This window comes from Camarhynchus parvulus, chromosome 3, assembly GCF_901933205.1.
Source record: "Camarhynchus parvulus chromosome 3, STF_HiC, whole genome shotgun sequence".
NCBI lineage: Eukaryota > Metazoa > Chordata > Aves > Passeriformes > Thraupidae > Camarhynchus > Camarhynchus parvulus.
The window spans coordinates 4532450-4551379 of record NC_044573.1 but is presented as its reverse complement, the minus strand read 5'-3'; the positions used below and the strand labels follow the sequence as shown (position 1 = coordinate 4551379).

Genomic DNA, 18930 nt, shown 5'->3' with positions numbered 1-18930 from the left:
CCTCATCTCCCTGTGCCTTGCACTGTGAAATTTGTCCCTTTTGATCACAAGTATCATTAGCTCCTTCTCTGAATTCACCTGAGGCCAAGGATGCAAACCCTCCACACCAGTCTCTGACTTAAATTCACCTTTACAAACTCCACTTAATTCAATTTAGTTTGATTTGCTGTGTGCTTTATTCAGTAGGGAAGAGGGACTAAGATACCAAAGAAGCAGGTTGACAGTGTTTCTGTCTTGAACTCCAGCCAAAAATGCTGCTGAAAGCCACCAGTGACTTCAAATCACCCTGCAAAAGATGATTCCTTGCATTTGGAGCAGAGGACTCTTCAGTGACACCTACTTGAAACCCTTGTGGTGAAGTTCAGGGGGAAGGGTGGTGGGCAGGAAGAGCTCAAAGTAGGTGATGGCCTTTTGCATGGTCACATCAAAGGGACACATCAAAGGCCTCCACTCATCCAGCATTTCTGCAGTGGCATCTTCTGGGAAATACCTGAGAACAAGGAAACCATTGAATATACACAGACTTGGCTTGAAAGTTTGGCTCTTTTTAAGCATATTGAAAACCAGCTATTAATTTGTCATCAATGCTCACTTTCGAGTAAAACCATGTGTCCAGGGGCCATAGGCAGGCAAGCCCTCACCTCCAAAAACCCTCACAAAATACAGGTAAATCAAGGACATTGTGGTGCATCATTAAGACCACCAATTAAAAAGATTCTTGTCTTGTTGAACCAGAGAAAAATCTGTACAATGCAAAACCATTTCACTGTGAAGGCTGGTCCAAATCAAACAACTATTACTCATTTTTGATGCAGCATAAAAAAAAATATCACTTCAGGCACAAGGATCATTTATAGAAACATTACAGGAACGCTGGTGATTTAATTTCTTTAAAACACACTAAGTATGCATGCAATGCACTATTTAAAATGCATATTAGATAGATTTTTTTTTATACAACAGAATTATTGCAACCAAGGCTGTTAAAAAAGAAAAATAAAACCCAGAAAAGTCTCTACCCTCCATCTTAAATTTTTAAACAGCAGCCAAGCAATGACAGGCAGAGTGGGGGTCTTTTTTCCTCCTTCCTAAATTAATATAAAAGATAAAAAAAAAAAAAAAAAAAAGAAAAAATCAAGAAACAAACACTTACGGTCTGCAGCTCTTCACAAGTGTTTTCAGAACACTTTCTACAGAACTGAAATGAAAAGAGGAAATGTCAGGAATAACAGATTACTAAATTTCAGAGACAGCATAAAACAACCAACCATTTGCTGACCTTTCCCTCCAGAGCTTAAGATAATGTAGATGCAATTAGGTGTCTTCTATGAACATGCATTAGCTACCTGCCTACTCCACAGACCTAAGTGTAACAATTAAAACTGTTCTGCTCTCTCTGCTACTTCTGGTCCTAATTTTTATATTCTACTCTGGCATTTCCTGCATTTAAGTGAAGAATTACTATCACTTTATGGAAGTGACATCCTGCATTTTGCCCACGAACAACCAGCAAAGTGACTTCTGGGGGAGATGAAACCATAGAAAAAGGGGTTTGTGGAATTCATGAATATTTGTAAGATAAATAAAGGCAACTTGTTGTTTTTAGTCTCCAAACACCATATTTGTCCTTTTCAATGTGGTTTTGGGCTTTGTCCAGTGGTTGTAAGAAGAAAGGAATTATCTGCAAATCAAGGGTTGTTTCACTGGAGTCCCTCCCAAATAACAGCTGATTTTAAAAGTGCTTTTATCCACATCAAGAACACTTTTTTGAGAAATCACTTCAACTCCTATTGTCACCTATTGTCACAGGATGCCATCAAACCTTTAAAAAGACTGAATCTCAGAATAAACTCAAAGAATAAAAGGGAGGGGGAGCAGAGAGTGATCAACCAACGCAAGCACCAAGGTAGTAAATTGTCACGTTCTTCAAACCTTCCATTTATTACACAACCACCTCAAGACTAACTTGCACTTTTACCCAAAAACATTCCCTGAATGAGAAAAAAAAAGTTCTGGCAAAAGAAATTCTTAAATTTTTTAGATATGCTTTCTCTAGAAATGGAAATATTGCCCTCCCAAACAAATGTTAAAAAATGCTTTTCTGCTCAGAAAAAGATGATGCAAATATATCATCTTTAGAATTTTACCAAGATCAATTAATTTTGAGACACACAAATACTCCACATGTACTATTGTCTCTCCAGTCCTACATGAAGTAAACTGATTCCATACAGCCAGGAGAACTAAAAAATGAATAAATCACCAATTCCCTTCAACACTCAATACAAGCCAGCAAGAGCCCACCCAGCCCCCAGAGCACTGCTTCAGTCAAACAGTGCCCTACAAGATGCAAAATTATGTATATTTTATGCAACAGTGTCAAAGGCAACTCAGGACCTCTCCCAGAAAAAAAAATTCAAATGTGGAGAAGAAAGGCCAACCAGTCATTAAACAAAAAAATAAACCCAAACTCTGCAGGAAGCTCAGGAAGATCCTGGGTTCAAGCGAATATTGTCCTTGAAGGAGTTAGAAAAAAAGATAACAGTTTTTCCAAGAGCAGATAAATAAAGCATGAACCAGCACATTCCTTAAGAGCATTAAAAATTCACATGATAAATGTTTGGGTGACATAAACAAACAAGTTCTCCCCAGACTATCATTCCACTCAAGTCAGCTCTCACTAAGGAAAACCTGAAGGACGGGAATTTTAACAAACACCGAGGCCAGAGATCAACAAATTTTTAAAATTAATGAATTTTAAGTCAGATCTCAGCATTTGTTAGTGTGAGAGAGCAAAGGAGAAAGATTGGGATGCTCTCTCCTCTCTTCTGGTTACAAATGTAGGAAGCCAGAAAACAAAAAGCAACAGCCAGACAATTCTGTACCCAAGAGACTTCCATTCAAGAGAGGGTTCAAGTACAGCCCAGCCCCAGGAGACATCCTGGAATATTCCCTTTAGGGGACTGTTAGCAAAGGGCAGGACAATGCAGCTGGGGAGGTGCATTAAAGAACACTCAACACCACTTCCAACACCTATCATTGTTCTCTTTTTTGGCACTACAGAATTATTTTCTTCTTTTGGAAAGGATTTGATGATATTGATTTGCAAATTGGTTTCCCCCACATTACACAGAGAAACATGTTTCAGTTAAAATGATTAACATGTAAACTGAGAGAGGTGACAATTACATTGTCAAAAAGCAGTAAGACAAATTCCAGTTTTTCAGGAGAAGGTCTGAAGGTAAAGTCTAGTCCTGAAGTGGACACTCCACCACAGAGCTTAAATTAAGACAACGGAAAGAGCAACCAGCTACAGTTTCACAAATTATTTTAGTGATCTCCTAACTCGAGTGAGCCATCTCTCACTGGATTAGTACAACTAAGCCCTTGTTTCTAAAAAAAACCCAAACAAAGCAAACCCCACTGCAATCCCACCGCCACTTCCAGCAGTTTTCTGCATTTTTCATACACCAGAACTCCTGATACTGTTTCCCTACAGAAATTCCCAGTGAACTCTTGACACAGCAGCTCTTCACAGCCCCAAGGTTGTTGCTGGGTGGATTTTCCAGAAGCCATTACCTCACTGCTAAAGCACTTTCCATGATTTCATCGGATTTAAGAGGAAGGTACCTTCACTCCATAACGCGCTCCCGCACCAATGGTGATTTTATCCAAAACCACACACAACAATTGCTCCAATGGAAAACCTAGCTCTCATTTAAACCCCTGAAATACATTTGCTGATTAAATTAGTTAGAACAGAGCCCTGGAGAGCCACTCCACACACACTGCCTGGGTCCCCAATTAGCAAGGTTGACATCCAGTGCGACATTCTCATAACCAGTGGTGTCAGGTTAACATTGGCCTTCCAAATACAATTATTTATGCAGAGACTTCCACCTGTGTGACAGTGTTACAGTCCAACAGAACATGCAGAAGGGACATCGGCCAGAGCTCAACAGAAAAAAAAAAAAAAAAGAATCATTCTTACCACCTATGTAATACATTAAGCACAAATGTTTTAGGTGAAGACCAGCCTGGTCGATATGAACTGAATGTAAACAAAAATAAAATTCAATTAAAAGAGGAGATAAATTAAACAGCTACAAATCAGCTTTTAAAACCTTGACTTCCACCAAAAAGGTACCCCTTGAAAAAGGATGAGCACTGTATGAGAAGGAATCGCACCGCACGGAGTGTCTGACATGGAATCAAGTTAATAAAATTGAATTCTTCAGTCAGATCATCACAACAGAAATCCTCCTTCCTGCTTAAACTCCTTTATCCTCCTGGAAAAGTTCCCTCCCTCCTACACAGTGAGCAGTTACTCAACACCATCCCTCCAGAGCAAGGTGTGCAGGTATAAAAATAAAAAAAAACAAGGAAGGCTCTGCTCTTTCACATTTTACCTACAATTACCAAAATAATTCAATTTAGCAAAATGATTTTTTTCAGCTACACGGCCACAAGAGAAATTCAGCCTGAAATGCCCCATATATTTCCTGTTCATTTCTTTTTCAGCAATAGGATCTTCCCCTCAGGAATCAGTGGCAGTGCTTCAATCTCATTCAGAAGATTATTTTTTTAAAAGCAAATGAAGCACTTTCACCTGCCTTTCTTGACATAAAGTTTCAATTCAACCAAAGATAATGCATTATCCATGTGCTATCTTTTATAATTTGTAATTTATAGAGCAGGACCTTCTCTGACTGGAATAATTATGAAAATTTTAAGTCTGAAAATCTGACAGATGGAGAGGGATTGACAGTGCAGAGAAAGCAAAGAAAACAAGTTTTCATTTTTAAAATCAGCAGAACATGCCTAAAATTCTTAACTGAAGAAAATAAATTATTTCTCCCTATCATGGCATCACTTGGGGTAAATACCTGTATATCCTACAGAAAATATTTCACTTTTCTTGGAGAGATTTATACCTTTTCTGATTTATACCTGGATTCCAGATCCTGGGAATGATTACACAACAAATACTGAAGGACAGTACCATTTGTATCTTTTTCCCCACAACTTTATTGTGTTATAGAAGAGAACAGCACACATTTAACTTAGTACCTGCGCTGGTTTTGGCTGGGGTAAGTTAATTTCCTTCATATTATTACCCATCTTTAGCTTGACCCACAAGTTTTCTCACTTTTACCCTTCCAGTTCTCTCCCCAGTCCCACCAGAAGGGCAGCATGAGAGGCTTAGTTGCCAGCTGGGGTTAAACCACAACAATACTGCTAAATTTTTCATACTGAATTTATTAAACTGTGGGTTATCACCCTAAAACAAGTTGAGTGAGACCTCTGTTGCAGTGTATTTAAAAATTAATCACATTCATAAAGAAAGAAACAGCATGACAAACACAAGCCACAGGCAGAAGGAGATACATGATTCAGTGCAGCCCTGCATGCAATTATTGAAAGGTGCCTCATGAAAATAGAAACAGAATATTTCCCATGTATCAAATTCCAGATATTAAAAGCACATTACAAAGTACTTCAAAGCAGGTACTAATGGCCTATCAAATGTTTGAAAATGTGAACTTACTTGGGAAACCAATTTAATCCCAGATGTTCTGTTTTGGAGTATAATATCCTTTCCAACATTTCATAGAGTGGTCGCCATGGTAACTCTAAATCATCCCTGGAAAGCAGTTCCTTTTTCCTAATAGGAAACAAAACACCAAGCACTTCAGGATTCAGCACTGACATGGACACGCTGCACATGGGAATACCCCCATCCCTGCTCCCAGTTTGGCACAAACTGCAGGAAGGCCAGGCAGGACTAGGCTGGTCACTGGCAGCCTTCAGCACAAGTGACACTGTCAAGATTTTCCCGGACTAAGTGAAATAAACATTATCAAGTTGCGAGCCAGTTTTCATCTTCTCCCTAGATGGAATTCAGCCTTAATTCCTGGCTCTCTGAGCTGTTTGGCTTTCCTGACACGGGGAAAACTGGCATTCTTCCACTTTCAGTCCCACTCCTAAAGCTTTGAAGGTGTTTGCACAAGAGAACCCTTTAACCAGCAGCGCTGTGTGGGGCAGATAAGTGAAGTAACCTGTAAGAACTCTGCTACATGAAAGGCACAACATTGAGCAAGAGATCAACTGTTGTGAGACAGGAGTTTCCACAGTCAGCAGAAATCTCTACTCACTTTAACAGGTTGATCAGCAGGCGTGCAAATCCTTGCATCATGCTGATCTCCAGCTTTGGAATTGTCACCAACTCGTACAAGAGTTTGATAAAGAGCACGTGATCTTCCTTGCTGAATTTTCTGCCATACAGTCGGATGTATCTGCAAACCAAACACAAGCGGAGTCAGCAATATTTTAAAACATCCCATTTATCCATGACCTGAGCCAGAATCCCTCTGATTTGCTGTTTAGTGAAACAAAACTAAAACCTGGTTCTCCAGCCCAACAAGTAAGAACCTGAAGATACACACAAAAGGAAGATTTACAACTGCAATTACAGGAAGAAAAAGAATGATCAAATAAAGTTTATGGCCCTCTAAGATTCCACAAATACTGTAACCTCATGGACAGGACACAACCCAGAAGCTAAAAAAACAACACAAAAAGTATCAAGACAAGCCCAAATCCAATAGTTTCCAGCAAAGATGAACAATTGATTTAGACACTGAGCTTTGCTAGTGGTGTGTCCCACTGTCTTCAGCAAGGGGAGATGCATCAGACTCACTCCAGAAGAAGTGTTTGCTGGTTTTAAGTTGAGATTGAAAAAAAGAAACATATTTAAATTCTTGGAAGATACTCTGCATCAGAAAAACCCATATAAGGTGCTATCAGAGCATTTTAGGTGTGGCACAACTGTAAATTACTGTTCACTGGGAGGCAACTTCCCTTTTTATTACTGCTCTGACTATTCTTAAAGATGCATAAGAAAGCTGCTTTCCACTTCCCTTTTCCTGTCAAATTCAAGGGGGGGATGTTTACATTTGATGGGCAGTGTTTTCACTACTGTTCATTTCAACATGTTGTACTTACTTCAGACACAGAAGGAAACAAACAAAATACAGGATAACCCACTTTTCCACCACAGGAACCTAAATAATCTGGATTGGCCAGAGACACTACCTACCTACAGAATTACACCACCAAGAGCTGAACACCTACACTTTTCACATGCCTAAAAAAGACAGGAAAAAGAATCCTCAGGGAAAGAAAAATGGGCGAAACATATATGATAAAAAAAAAAAAAGAAGAAACTGCAGAAGCCTGGAAAATAAGTTTTAACTACAAAGAAACACAGAGATCCAATTTATCTGCCAGTATTGCTATATATAGCTGAAAATAAAATGTTTGGCTTGGTTCTCCTTCGTGACATTTGCTAACAACAGCTCTGCTACACAAAATGCTGTTTAATTAAGAAAGGAGTAAAGTACACAGAAACATGCTGAACACAAAGATGTCACTATGCCCAAGCAGCAGGACTTGATGCCAAATTGCTCCCATATTTTACAGCTTCTTTATGTAGGAGGGAGGCAGAGCTGAAAGGGGTCAATTATTTGTATTAATCCAGCTGAGCATTAAGGCAGCGTCAGAAAATAAATCCTTCTAGAAAGGGGTGTTCAGACTTTTCCTCAAGATTAAACAGGAAAAATCTGTCAGAGGGGAACTGCAATATTCTCAGACTATCCCTTCAGAAGGGATGAAATATCACCATTACTAAAAAAAAGAATATAGGCAGAACTTCATGAACCCTGAAGGGTGTCCAGGGGCTAATCAGACAGATCATTTTCATCATAGAAATGGTGTCTCTTCAGGATAATTGGGTTACTGGGGAAAAAAATAACTGCAGAACTAAATTATTGTAACATAAAAGATAAGGCTTCTGAAAGCAGATAATACTACATTGAGATGACATCTGAAATCTTAAATGCACTGCCTTTTTGATTCCTTTGAGGTTTTATGAGTTCTCATCCTGCAAAAAGCACAAAATTATTACCCTTTATTGTTCAGATACATGAAAAAACCAACCCCAAAACCCAACAAATAAAACACACCCACACAACAGGAAAAACATGATTAAGAAGTGAAAATTCTGTTTCCAACTCCAGCCTTTCTGCACAGAGTACAGGGTCCCTAGAGATTACAAAAAAAAAAAAAAAAGAAAAAAAAACCATAAAGCCAATTCTCGGAGTGCTGGGTATCCAATCTCTCCCTCCAAAAGTACAATAGGCCTATTTTTAGGAAGTGTACTATCATATCATGTGGCCACCCTAAACTGCCCTAGAAAGTTGGCTGCTCTGCTACAGTTAAAAATTACCTCTCCTCCAGAAGCTGAACAGCACACTCCCCCCTAAATTCCTGGCTCTCCATCTGCATTTCCTAACACACAGAACAGGATCACGACTGGTTTAAAGCTCAGTTTTTGACAAATGATGTGAAAAGCAATGAATCACGCTCAGCAGGACTGCTTAAATCACATGTACATGTACACAGCACACACATCCCTCACACAGCCAAAGAAAGCTTCTGTTTCCCTGATAAAGATGAGAGAAAGATGTCAAACAAGACTTTTAGGCAATAGTGATTAAAATACTTGGCAAAGTCCCACGGAGACATTTCCACGCTCACGGTAACTTTGTGTCCTGTCATTCCCCTTCCAAACAGTTGAGCTGCGTTTTTTCCACACCTTACAGCAAGACACCTGAATGTCATTTTATAAGTCTACACCTGCCAAGCACATAAAATAACATTGTCAGGGACAGTAATTGAGTCCTTCATCTTCCCACACCCCTGACTGCTGGAGCAGGAAGCACAGAAAGGTATTTGTGTGTTTGCCTGGCTGCAGAGTTAACTCCGTGTACAGTAACCATGAAATGTCTGTGTCATATTAATATGTTCATTTATTGACTATATTTAGTGCTTTTTTCATTTTTAGAACAATCTGTGGACCATGAAAGAGGGGGAAGTTAAGACAATGTATACTGCTGACCTGAAGACCATAAAAAATTATGGAGCAAGAGCAGTTAAGCAAATTATTTTGATGTAACCCGCTTTTCCCACACACGCTGTGGCAAGCTGAGATTCACCCTTCTGCTTTCACAACTGGTTAGTGTTTTACAAGCTTTTACCAGACAAAGTTGGAGGAATCTTGGAGCTATTATTACAGATTTAACTGCCAGTCTTTGGGGCAAGTTTTACTTGCTTCAGAAACCTCATCAAATCAAAAGTTACTCTCCTCACAGGAGTGAAAGCTCACCACAGTCCACACACATCCCAAAAGAACCACTGAAAATGACCCATAAAAGAATTATTCAAATCAGCTTACAGACATTATGTCTGATGAACTCCCATTCTGCCTCTTTTCTGTCCCCCCTCCCTCCTCAGTTCGTGACATCAGACAGCTGAAACAGCTGGTCTGAAGATAAATATGTGCAAGTCATGGTTCCAGCTGTGGGGGGTATAAAAACTACACAATTCAGCTGTCACCATGAAAAAGTACTCAAATTTTTAATTCAAAAAAAGATCTGAGTTTCACTTTCATTCTCTCCTGTGGCACAGAGTTGTAAAAAGCTGAGGAGGTGTAACTGTGCAGGTGTATCATGCCACTGTTTGCTTTGCTCATTTGCAGGTACACATATCCGTATTAACATTTGTATCTCTACAATAAATAAAGATGCAAATTACTTCACAGAATACTGCAAGAATTCCAGCCTTTGCAATTCAGACATTGGCAACAAATCCAAGAAGCCATCATGCCATTATGAAGATTCTGAGCATTTTCTTTTTATTAATTACTGCTTTTTTTCAGGAGGGGAAAAAAGGGAGCAAGTAAATTTGGAGATGAGTCCCTGACTACTGAGAGACAGTAGAAATTGGATTCTATTGTCATGAACACCACAGGGCTGGAAGTGTTTTATCTACACCTGAACTTCTGCTACTGCATTTCACAGAATGATAGAATGGTTTGCAAGGGAAGGGACCTTAAAGCCCATCCAGTGCCACGCCCTGCCATGGGTAAGGACAATTTCCACTATCCCAGGGAGCTCCAAGCCCCATCCAGCCTGGCCTTGGACACTTCAAGGGATCCAGGGGCAACCACAGCTTCTCTGCACAGCCTGTGCCAGGGCCTCCCCACTCTCATAGAGAACAATTCCTTGCCAATATCCCATCTAACCCTGCCCTCTGGCTGTTTGTAGCCATTCCCCCTTGTTCTGGCACTCCAAGCACTCCAGCTATTTGTATTTTGTTAATACAGACAGTCCCTCTCCATTTTTTTATCTGCTCCCTTCAGGTACTGGAAGGCCACAATTAGATTGCCCCAGGCCTTCTCTTTTCCAGGCTGAACAACCTCGATTCTCTCAGCCTTTTATGCCTAGAAGTACTTTGTCAAGCCAAACAGAGCAGCAGCACATCTCTCACATTAATTACACCAGCTTATTTTTTTTACACCAAGCCCACTGTTTCCTTCCCTGCCCACACCAAACACGCTCCGAGCCTCCCTGTATCTAAAATGCCACAAAGAAAATCTCGGTACTAACAGGCATCAGACAAGCTGCAAACACTCACAATGAATTCAAACTTCAAAGTGTAGGTGGAAAACCACAAATTGGAGCCTGCTGACCTTTCTGTGATTCATAAAGCAGCACAGCAGTGGTTCCCAACAGGCCAAATTCACTGCCCTGGAGCCTGAAGTGGTAACAGCAATTGCCATTTACAGAATGAGTAACAGGGTGATTCCAAGGCACGCTTAGAATGAATTTCTGTGCCTATTGAGGCTGTTTAGCCAAAGCTCATCTTTCTCACAGTAGGGACTCCTAAGTTTATTTCAACTCGATGGGAAAAGGAAATTCCACCACAGGTATGGGCAACAGGTACCACCAAAACCAGTATGAGTTGGCAGATGGCTGGGGGGTGGGAAGGGAAGCAGCGCTGAACTGGCTCCAAGCAGGTTCAAACTGTCACATAACACAAACATGTGAGTCATTTTGCAACCACCACTGCAATTCTATCTAAGACTGCCTCTTGGGAAACAGAAACACACTTACATTCCAATACAGTCAAATCTAACAGGCTTTCACTGACAAATGTATATTAATTTCTCAACTGATATTATAAAAAAAAGGACTTATGTAAGGAGAGAAGTTGTAAGCAAGTGAGTGTTTCAAAACGGTTCAAACACATGTACTTTGTTGTTTCTGGCACACAGGAAACGCTGCTTGTGAAGGCACACACAGCATTCAGCAACAAACACGATAAACATCCACACAATTTACTGATTGCAGCTACAGGACTCACTGTCATATGATGCCATACCCAGTGCCAGAGTTTCCCGAATAAAACAGGGTCAAGTGTAAAATTCACGAGAAATAACCTACGTTGTACTCGGTGCTATCTATGAAACCACCGAGGGTTCATCTGTACAAAAACCACCCTGCCAGCACACACAGCACGGCCAACATCAGCACAAACTACCCCGCGCCAGAGTTCAGCCAAGATATCAAGGGCACCAGCGGTGTTTACACAGCATTAAGCCAGAGTTTAATCCTGCCAGCACTGACCCAACAAACGGCCTGTCTTGAGAAAGACTTCGTGTCCCTATAGCAGAAGTTACACGGAGATCGTATCAACCGCAACTTGCTTAAGAAGGGGAGAGGTGAAACAGGTGGCTACAGAAGCATTAAAAAATATACACGTATTAAAAACAAAAGCACGAGTTAATCGCACAAGCGCTTAAGTCGTAGAATTCGGAAGTTTCAGAGGCGGCAGGCGAGCTCTTGCGGCCGGAGCCACCTTTGTCCCGGTTTCCGATGTGGAAGTGCTGGCCTTGCGCAGGGCAGGGACGGGACAGCGGCCGGGAGCGGGGCCCGGCCGGGCGCCAGCGGTTCCGTTATGCGGGAGGCGCTCCCGGCGGGCACGGCACGGCACGGCACGGCACGGCACGGCACGGCACGGCACGGCAAGGGACGGGACCGACGCGCCGCTCGCAGCCCGAGGCCCCGCTCCCCGTCCCGCCCCGGCACTCACGTCGAGAGCTTCCTGGTCCAGAAGAGCCCGCCGGGCCAGAGCTCCTGCAGCTGCACGGCGCGGGCCAGGTTGCCCTTGATGTGCTCCAGGAAGCGGGCGGCCTCTGCCTCCAGGCGCTCGCCGTAGGGCAGCAGCTTGTTGTAGACGATCTCCTTCTGCGGCGGCCGGGCCATGTCGGCGCTGCCCGGGAGGGCCGGTGACCGCGGCCGCCGCGCCCCGCCCGCCCCGCTCGGCTCTGCGCCGCTCACTTCCGGCGGAAGGCGGGCCCGGGGCGGCTCCGGGCGCTCGGCGGGCACGGGGCCGGGCCGGGGGCGCGGGGCCGGGGCCGGGCCGGGGCGGCGCTTTGGGCCCCGCCGCGGGGAGGGGCGGAAAGGCCACGGCGCCCGCCCGAGCTCGGGGCTGGCGCTCTGCGGCTTTGCGGTTGGGGGAAAAGCCCTTGTGCTAAAGCTGCCGCCGCCTGGACGCGTAATTGGGAGTGAAAACATTCACCCGCCGGCTGCGCTCATCGGGAGGGAACCGAGCATTGGTTCTCGCTCAAAAACACGCGGGGTGAGGTGGGGATGGGGCGGGTGCTGGAGGTAACGGGGCAGTGCCCGTCCCTGGAGAGGTGCGGGGCCAGAGCGGACACTCAGTGCCGCGGTCTGTCGGACTCGATGATCCCGAGGTCTTTGCCAGCCTAATTGATTCGCTGGTGCTGTAATTAGCCCCGGAGTTTGATAGCAGATTGCGCGGCTGCCTAAGAGGCTTATTTGAAATAATAACGCTAGTCAGGAGCGCAGAGCTCGCCCGCGGGCCGTGGGTGTGGGATAAACTGCTGAGGGATATGTGATAACAGCACTGATAGCTGTTATCTCCAGCTGTCCTAATATAATTGAATTTTCCCTCAAGAGTTACATCGTGGCCATACAACAGCTGCAAACTGATTAGATTTAGAGCTACTGACAAGGGCAAATCCTGTTTTCTGATCTTTATGCTCAAACTAGCTCTGCTTAAAATTAAAAAAAAAAAAAAGACGGCTAACTAAATTCTGGAACACGATAGGGAGAGGAGAAACACCACAGAAAACTTAAGTATGACAGGCAAAGGCATCATGGCATCTTCCCAAGGAGTGCATCATCTACTTTCCTCACCCTCCTAGACCTGTATTTTTAATAAAGGAAGCACCAGGATTTTGTGTAGTGTCCCATCCTTCTGAAATGCCCTTCCATTCCTAGAAGATTTTGTATCACATGATCTCATGGGTCACATCTATCAACTTTTACATGATTACAAAATAGCTGGACTTCACTGAATTTGTTGCCATCTTTCACAGGGACTTTACGCTTGTGTTGCCCCATATCTGCATGTGGCAAAACAATCATAGATTAATCTCTGCCCTTTCTGGCTGGAATTAAAAATGAAAACTTGGTCATGGTCAACTTTCCGTGGGGATAAAGTACATCTTGGTTTAGCATTTTTCTGGTGAAAACAGAAATAAACAATATGAAATGAATAGTGTTATCACCAATTCAGTCAAGAATAAACTGGCCCAAAAGTTGTAATAAAAAACTAATGTCTATAGCTAGTGGAAAATATGCATGCATTGAAATTGAAAAGTCTAAAATGACTTATTTTCTGTCACTTAGCAGCAATTCTTGATAATCACAATGGTGATTTGTTCAGACATTTCCAGTGTGGGAAAGTGTTTTCCAAATTTGAAGCATGCAGTTTGTTTGGACTTGGAGAGGGAAAAAATCAAAATTCTAGCCCAATTTTCTGAAGCTGAAGTTGGCAGATACATCAGGAGCTTCCCAGCTGCTTTCTGTTGCTTTGTAGCCATGTTATAAAAAATGACTCCTGCCCTTTCTAACCCAAGTTAAAACTAAGGCTTGATTTTTCAGGCATTTTGGAGTATTTGGCATGTGAGTGAACACCTCTGACCTCAGGGAGCCTGTTCTGTCTGAGCCAACAAGCTGCCTTCTCAGCTGTGGCCTCAGACACATGAATGCCTTCCAGCAGGATTAAACACTCACCTTTTGGGGAAAACCATGCCAAGTTACACCACAGCACCTCTGACAGCCATCCTACTAACTCATCTGGTCTCTTCCATTCCTGTTTTCAGAGTCTGAAACAAGGGGAGAGGAGATTCCTGCTCCATTCATAATTACAGTAGTAAGCATACCTGCAGTACTTGCTTTCTGAATGTATTTTCTGTTCATTTACTAATTACATTTAGTAATTATTTAAAAAACCTAATCCTTTCCCCTCCCTGCTATGCCGCCATTCTGCTCTTTAAAAAGAGAAAAAAAAAAAGAGATACATTTTGCCAAGTGAGTCAAAAATAAATGTGTTGTTCAAGTTTGCAATATGTTTTGGCTGCAGCAGTGTGTGAGAGCACATTTGGTTCCCGAGTCAGATGATGAAGGACGGGGCTTTCATAACACAGGACCCGTCTGTGCCACTTCACATCAACAGCTTCTTCCTCTCCCATTAAGTAGGAGGAATATGAATTGCCAGCAGCCCAAATATGGCAGCCACCTGTTGGTTTTGGCATTGCCTCCTGAGAGCTGATGAATCCGAGCGGAGTAGTTGTGAGAAAAACACAATCTTCCCATTCATGAGGAACTTTGAGTGCTGCCAGTGGCGTGGGTCATGCTGGGGGTTGTCTGCATGTTCCCTCCTCGGGCGATGCCCGAGGGCAGCCAGCACCAGCACTGGCATTTGGGATTTGGGAATCTTGTCACCTAGCTTTGCTTCCTGCTGCCTCAGCTCCCCAGGGACTACTTAGCACAGATGTTTTCCTTAGTGACCCATCTGTCCTTTTCCACCCAAGTTGGATAATGTTTGAGTGACAGATTTCCATCCATTTTTCAGTACCTGAGGCCCTTCCAGTACCTGAAGGGAGCCTACAAGAAAAATGGAGAGGGACATTTCACAAGGACCTGGAGTGACAGGACAGGGGGGGTGGCTTCAAACTGAAAGATAATGGGTTTAGATGAGATACACACAAGAAATTCTTTTCTGTGAATAGGAAAGCTGTGGCTGCACCATCCCTGGAAGTGTCCAAGTTCAGGCTGGACAGGGCTTGGAGCAACCTGGGATGGTGGAAGGTGTCCCTACCCATGGCAGGGGGTGGAACTGGATGGGCTTTCAGCTCCTTTCCAACCTAAACCACTCTATGATTTTCCAGTTTGGAAAAGAGTAGCCAATCCAAGAGGAGCTTCATATTAACTGTATCATACCTGTCCTAGTCTATGACCCCCCCATATCTCACTAAGCACCACCACAGGAATAAAGAGGAATAGCTGCTTTTAGATGAGGATCCTCAGACTTTCCCTCAGCCCTGTGTTTCTAAAGTGGTCAGTTGCTGAAAGATGCCAAAGAGGCAACTCAGAAACATCCCTGTCACATAAACTTCTATTTTACAGAGACTTTGTCTATTTGGGGGATGAGGGCAAGAGTAATTACAGCATCTGAATGAAGAACTTAAAGTTTCCTATGTAGTATGGGACAAAAATAGGTTCTTCTAAAGTGTGATTCAGAGGAACTAATTTTAGGTCCCTAAAATAAGGCTGTCTAAATACTCCATGACATGTTTCAAGTTGGATGGGGAGGCGGGTTCCGTGTCACCTACAGAACATACGCTGAATATTGTTCTTTTTCTGCAATGCCTGTTTGAATCTGTGTGTTCTAATGTGAGTGGAACATTTCTGTTGAGCAGAAATAAGAGGCCCTTGTGAAGTGGTTAAAGGGTTATTATGGGCACCTGTATAATTTTTAAAACTCTATTACATAGACAAGCCTGACCAAATAGGTGCAGCATTGTTATCCTTCACTTTACATTCTCAGTGGTTCTGTTTGTGAGTTAAATCCATCCTCAATTATATCCATGCACAAGATATTGTTTGGCCTCTGCTCTATTCCAGCTGAACTTAGTGGGTCACTGTGCTTACAATGGACAGGCTTTGTACAAGAACAGGACCTCAGTTCTCCTTGGTGCAATAAATTAATTTATAGCAAAAGTGTTTTTTCCTCTCCACTCCCTGGATTTGTTCTCTTTTGGTGCCTTATTGCCTAAGATTTGGAAAGCATAATTGTCCCAAATCCACAGCAGAGATTCTGCCTGTGACAAGCTGTTTCCTCTACATGTCTGAAACTCCCAAAGATATCCCTGGAAACTATTGTGCCTGCGGGGAGAAAAAGCAATAGACTTGAGCCTCTTTGTAAGAGGTTCTTTCCAAATTACTCACAGCTATTTGAAATAAATAATAATTCATTGGACATGACAGAAATGCAGCCAACTTTGGGGAAATAGACATTAGGGTTACTTTTCTGTTCCATTTGAGCCATTGAAATGGATTTTTCTGTCTCACTCTCTTGCCAAACTGAAACCAGCCCCAGAGGAGCATATGATGACAGTGAACTCACAAAGGTCATTCCTAGGGATTCTGCTGTTCTAGGAAATCAAGGCAACACAGTCCCTTGGCAGCCTGCAGTCACTCACATAGAAACTGCTCATTATGGAACTTGGGAGTCTCATGCAGCTGCCCTGTGTTTGCCAGCGAGGATTGTGACACACCTTACCCCAAGTGCCTGGGTGGATGATCATATTTATTGGTTTTAAGTGGCAAATGCATCTATTGCACCTTCATCTGCAGTTCTCTGGTTTGTCTATTCCTTGTCAAGATGAAAAATCGGCAATGTCTCTCTAAAAATAAAATTTTAAAAAAATATAAGATCTGCTTTCCCAATGCAGGATAAATCAAATAATAACCAAAAATCTTTGCTCAGGTTTTCAGTCTTGTTTCAAGCAGCATTCAGCACAAATAATTGTGTTTATCATGGCCATAGCTCAAGTAGTTGTTCAGGCTTTAGTTCTGTGGGTGGATTGTGTGTTCACTCTTTGGACATGTGGATCAGAAGTATTTAAATATTTATGAATTCTGGAGGAGAAGCAATCTCACTTGAATATTCCCTTAAGCAAACCAATCCTTCTCTCCTGCTAAAGAATTCTCTATCCTTTGCTTCTGGCTGAGTGGTTTTGTGCATGGAATCTGCATGGGAGACGTTTTGGCACGTTTCTAAAGCAGCAGCTTCTCTCATGGAGTGTTAGGGAGACACCCAGCAGATTAACAAACCTTTGGGAGGATCACACGGCACAAACTCAGAGCTCTCTGGTGTTCATTTGGTCTAACCTGGCATGTTGTCTATGTCTATGCCTTGGTAATGTGGGGATAATAAGTGTAATTATGTCAGGGACATGATTATGGTAGTGCTGGGCCTGCTGACTAACACCAGGATTCAGGGAATTGTAAATTGGAAATTTATTATTGTCCCAGGTATGCCGTTAGGAAGAGTTCAAGGTGAAACAATGACTGTAAATTAACACTTCCTTACAACCTTGGAAATACAACTGTCAGAAAGGCTGTTTAGGATAGAAGGAATGTTCCAATTAAGGAGCACAGGAGGCCTGTAAATTCAGGGATATCCCTGGGAGAGGAAAAAGTTGCTTTTGCCACATTTGTGTGTTGTTACTTCGAGGCCAAGCCCAATGGAAAACTGAGCCTTGCTTAGTACAAAGGCAGCAGCTGCCCTTCTGCTGGGCAGAGCACTGAGAACTGGGTGAAAGAACTCAGGGGGTTTAGAAAATTCAAGTGAGAAACAGATCAAAAAGAGCAGGAAAAAGACAGCTTGTAATCTCCAGAGAGGGCTCTGCAGGACAATCCAGCGGGCGTTCACTGTGGCTGGGATACCACTATCTACAACCCCCATGCGTTTTCCTTTTCAGTAGCGTTGCAATGGATGGATACAGAATCTGATTCATGCTTTCTTGGCTTTGCCAAATGCCTGTTCAAATCCTGTAGCCATGCTCTGAATTAATCTGCTTACCCAAAGGCATTGCTGGAAAAATGGTTGTCCTTGGAGATTCCAGCCCCCTTTGCCTGGGAAAGATAGAGCCATCAGCATCTGGAGTGGTATTAGCTGGAGGCTTGACAGGCTCTGAAATTAGAAGAAACTGGGCCAGAATCACTCTGCTTACCCCTAAATATCCCCAGCAAATTAGCACCTTTGAAAAGCAGGGAGTTTTGAGATGGGAAGTCAGGAGCAAAGCAAATTTGGGGTGGTGCCAGGGGTGCCAGAGGTGGTACCAAGTTCAGAGCACCCAAGAGCTGGGTGTGCACAGCAGCTCTGCACCGCAGCAGCTGCAGCAGTCTGAGTGCAGCCACAGCCAGCCCTGCCAGCCAGGGCCAGCAGTCCTGACCCAATCCTGCACTGTGCAGAGCAAGGGATGGCATCCACCAGCTCTCCAGGGGCTTTTCAGGGAGCAGCTGGTACCATCAGAGTTATTTCCTTCAGGTGCCCTCGCTGTGATTTTTTTGAAGTTAGGTAATCACTTAGGTAGTCTTATTTTCTCACTAGATTCCCAGACTCTGTGCCTTTTTCTCTCTGCAAAGCTTTCAGTTTCTTTCAGGCTGGCCTCAGTCTTTGCTGCAGAATTGTGCAAGGACATTTTCCTGTGACGAGACTAAAACTCAGAACTAAAGATTAAGAACTGGGCATGCATACAATCTTACTTCCCCCTGCATACTCTCAATTTTCTTAGTTCACAGACAGACATCCTGAGTCACAGGCTATTTCATTCTGTTTAATAGTGCTAAATGGGTTTTTCATCCCCTCATTCATCTGCTTTTTAAGCTCATTATGTTCTGGCCTCATGTTCTGCAGCAGTAATTTCTGATTCATGCACAGTGTGAAAAGTTGTTCCCTTTGGATTTTTGTTAACTTCTTATCTGGGAATTTTTTTAGTGCCCTGAGATCTTCTGTGTGAGAAATAACAAAGCCTCTTTGCCATCTATGATTATACAGACCTGTGTGGTCTACAAAAATCATGCTGATTCTTCCTGTTTTATCAGAACCACTAAAGTTTCTGCTAGGTTGGATGGGGAAAGTGCCAAC

At 42.9% G+C, this 18930-nt stretch overlaps 1 protein-coding gene and 1 long non-coding RNA gene across 2 annotated transcripts in view; one reads left to right on the top strand and one right to left on the bottom strand.

Moving 5' to 3' along the window:
- PSME4 (proteasome activator subunit 4) overlaps positions 1–12231 on the bottom strand; it is a 44497-nt gene extending 32266 nt beyond the window's left edge. The window contains 5 exon segments of the mRNA XM_030945168.1: positions 341–490; positions 1154–1198; positions 5549–5665; positions 6156–6296; positions 11995–12231. Coding sequence (XP_030801028.1) covers positions 341–490; positions 1154–1198; positions 5549–5665; positions 6156–6296; positions 11995–12167 — 626 coding nt within the window. The 5' untranslated portion in view covers positions 12168–12231.
- A 31-nt stretch (positions 12232–12262) lies between these two features.
- Positions 12263–14339, top strand: LOC115902770. Its single transcript, XR_004060637.1, has 2 exons — positions 12263–12543; positions 13875–14339. It is a non-coding gene; the product is annotated as an uncharacterized LOC115902770 (long non-coding RNA).
- Positions 14340–18930: the final 4591 nt, after the last annotated feature.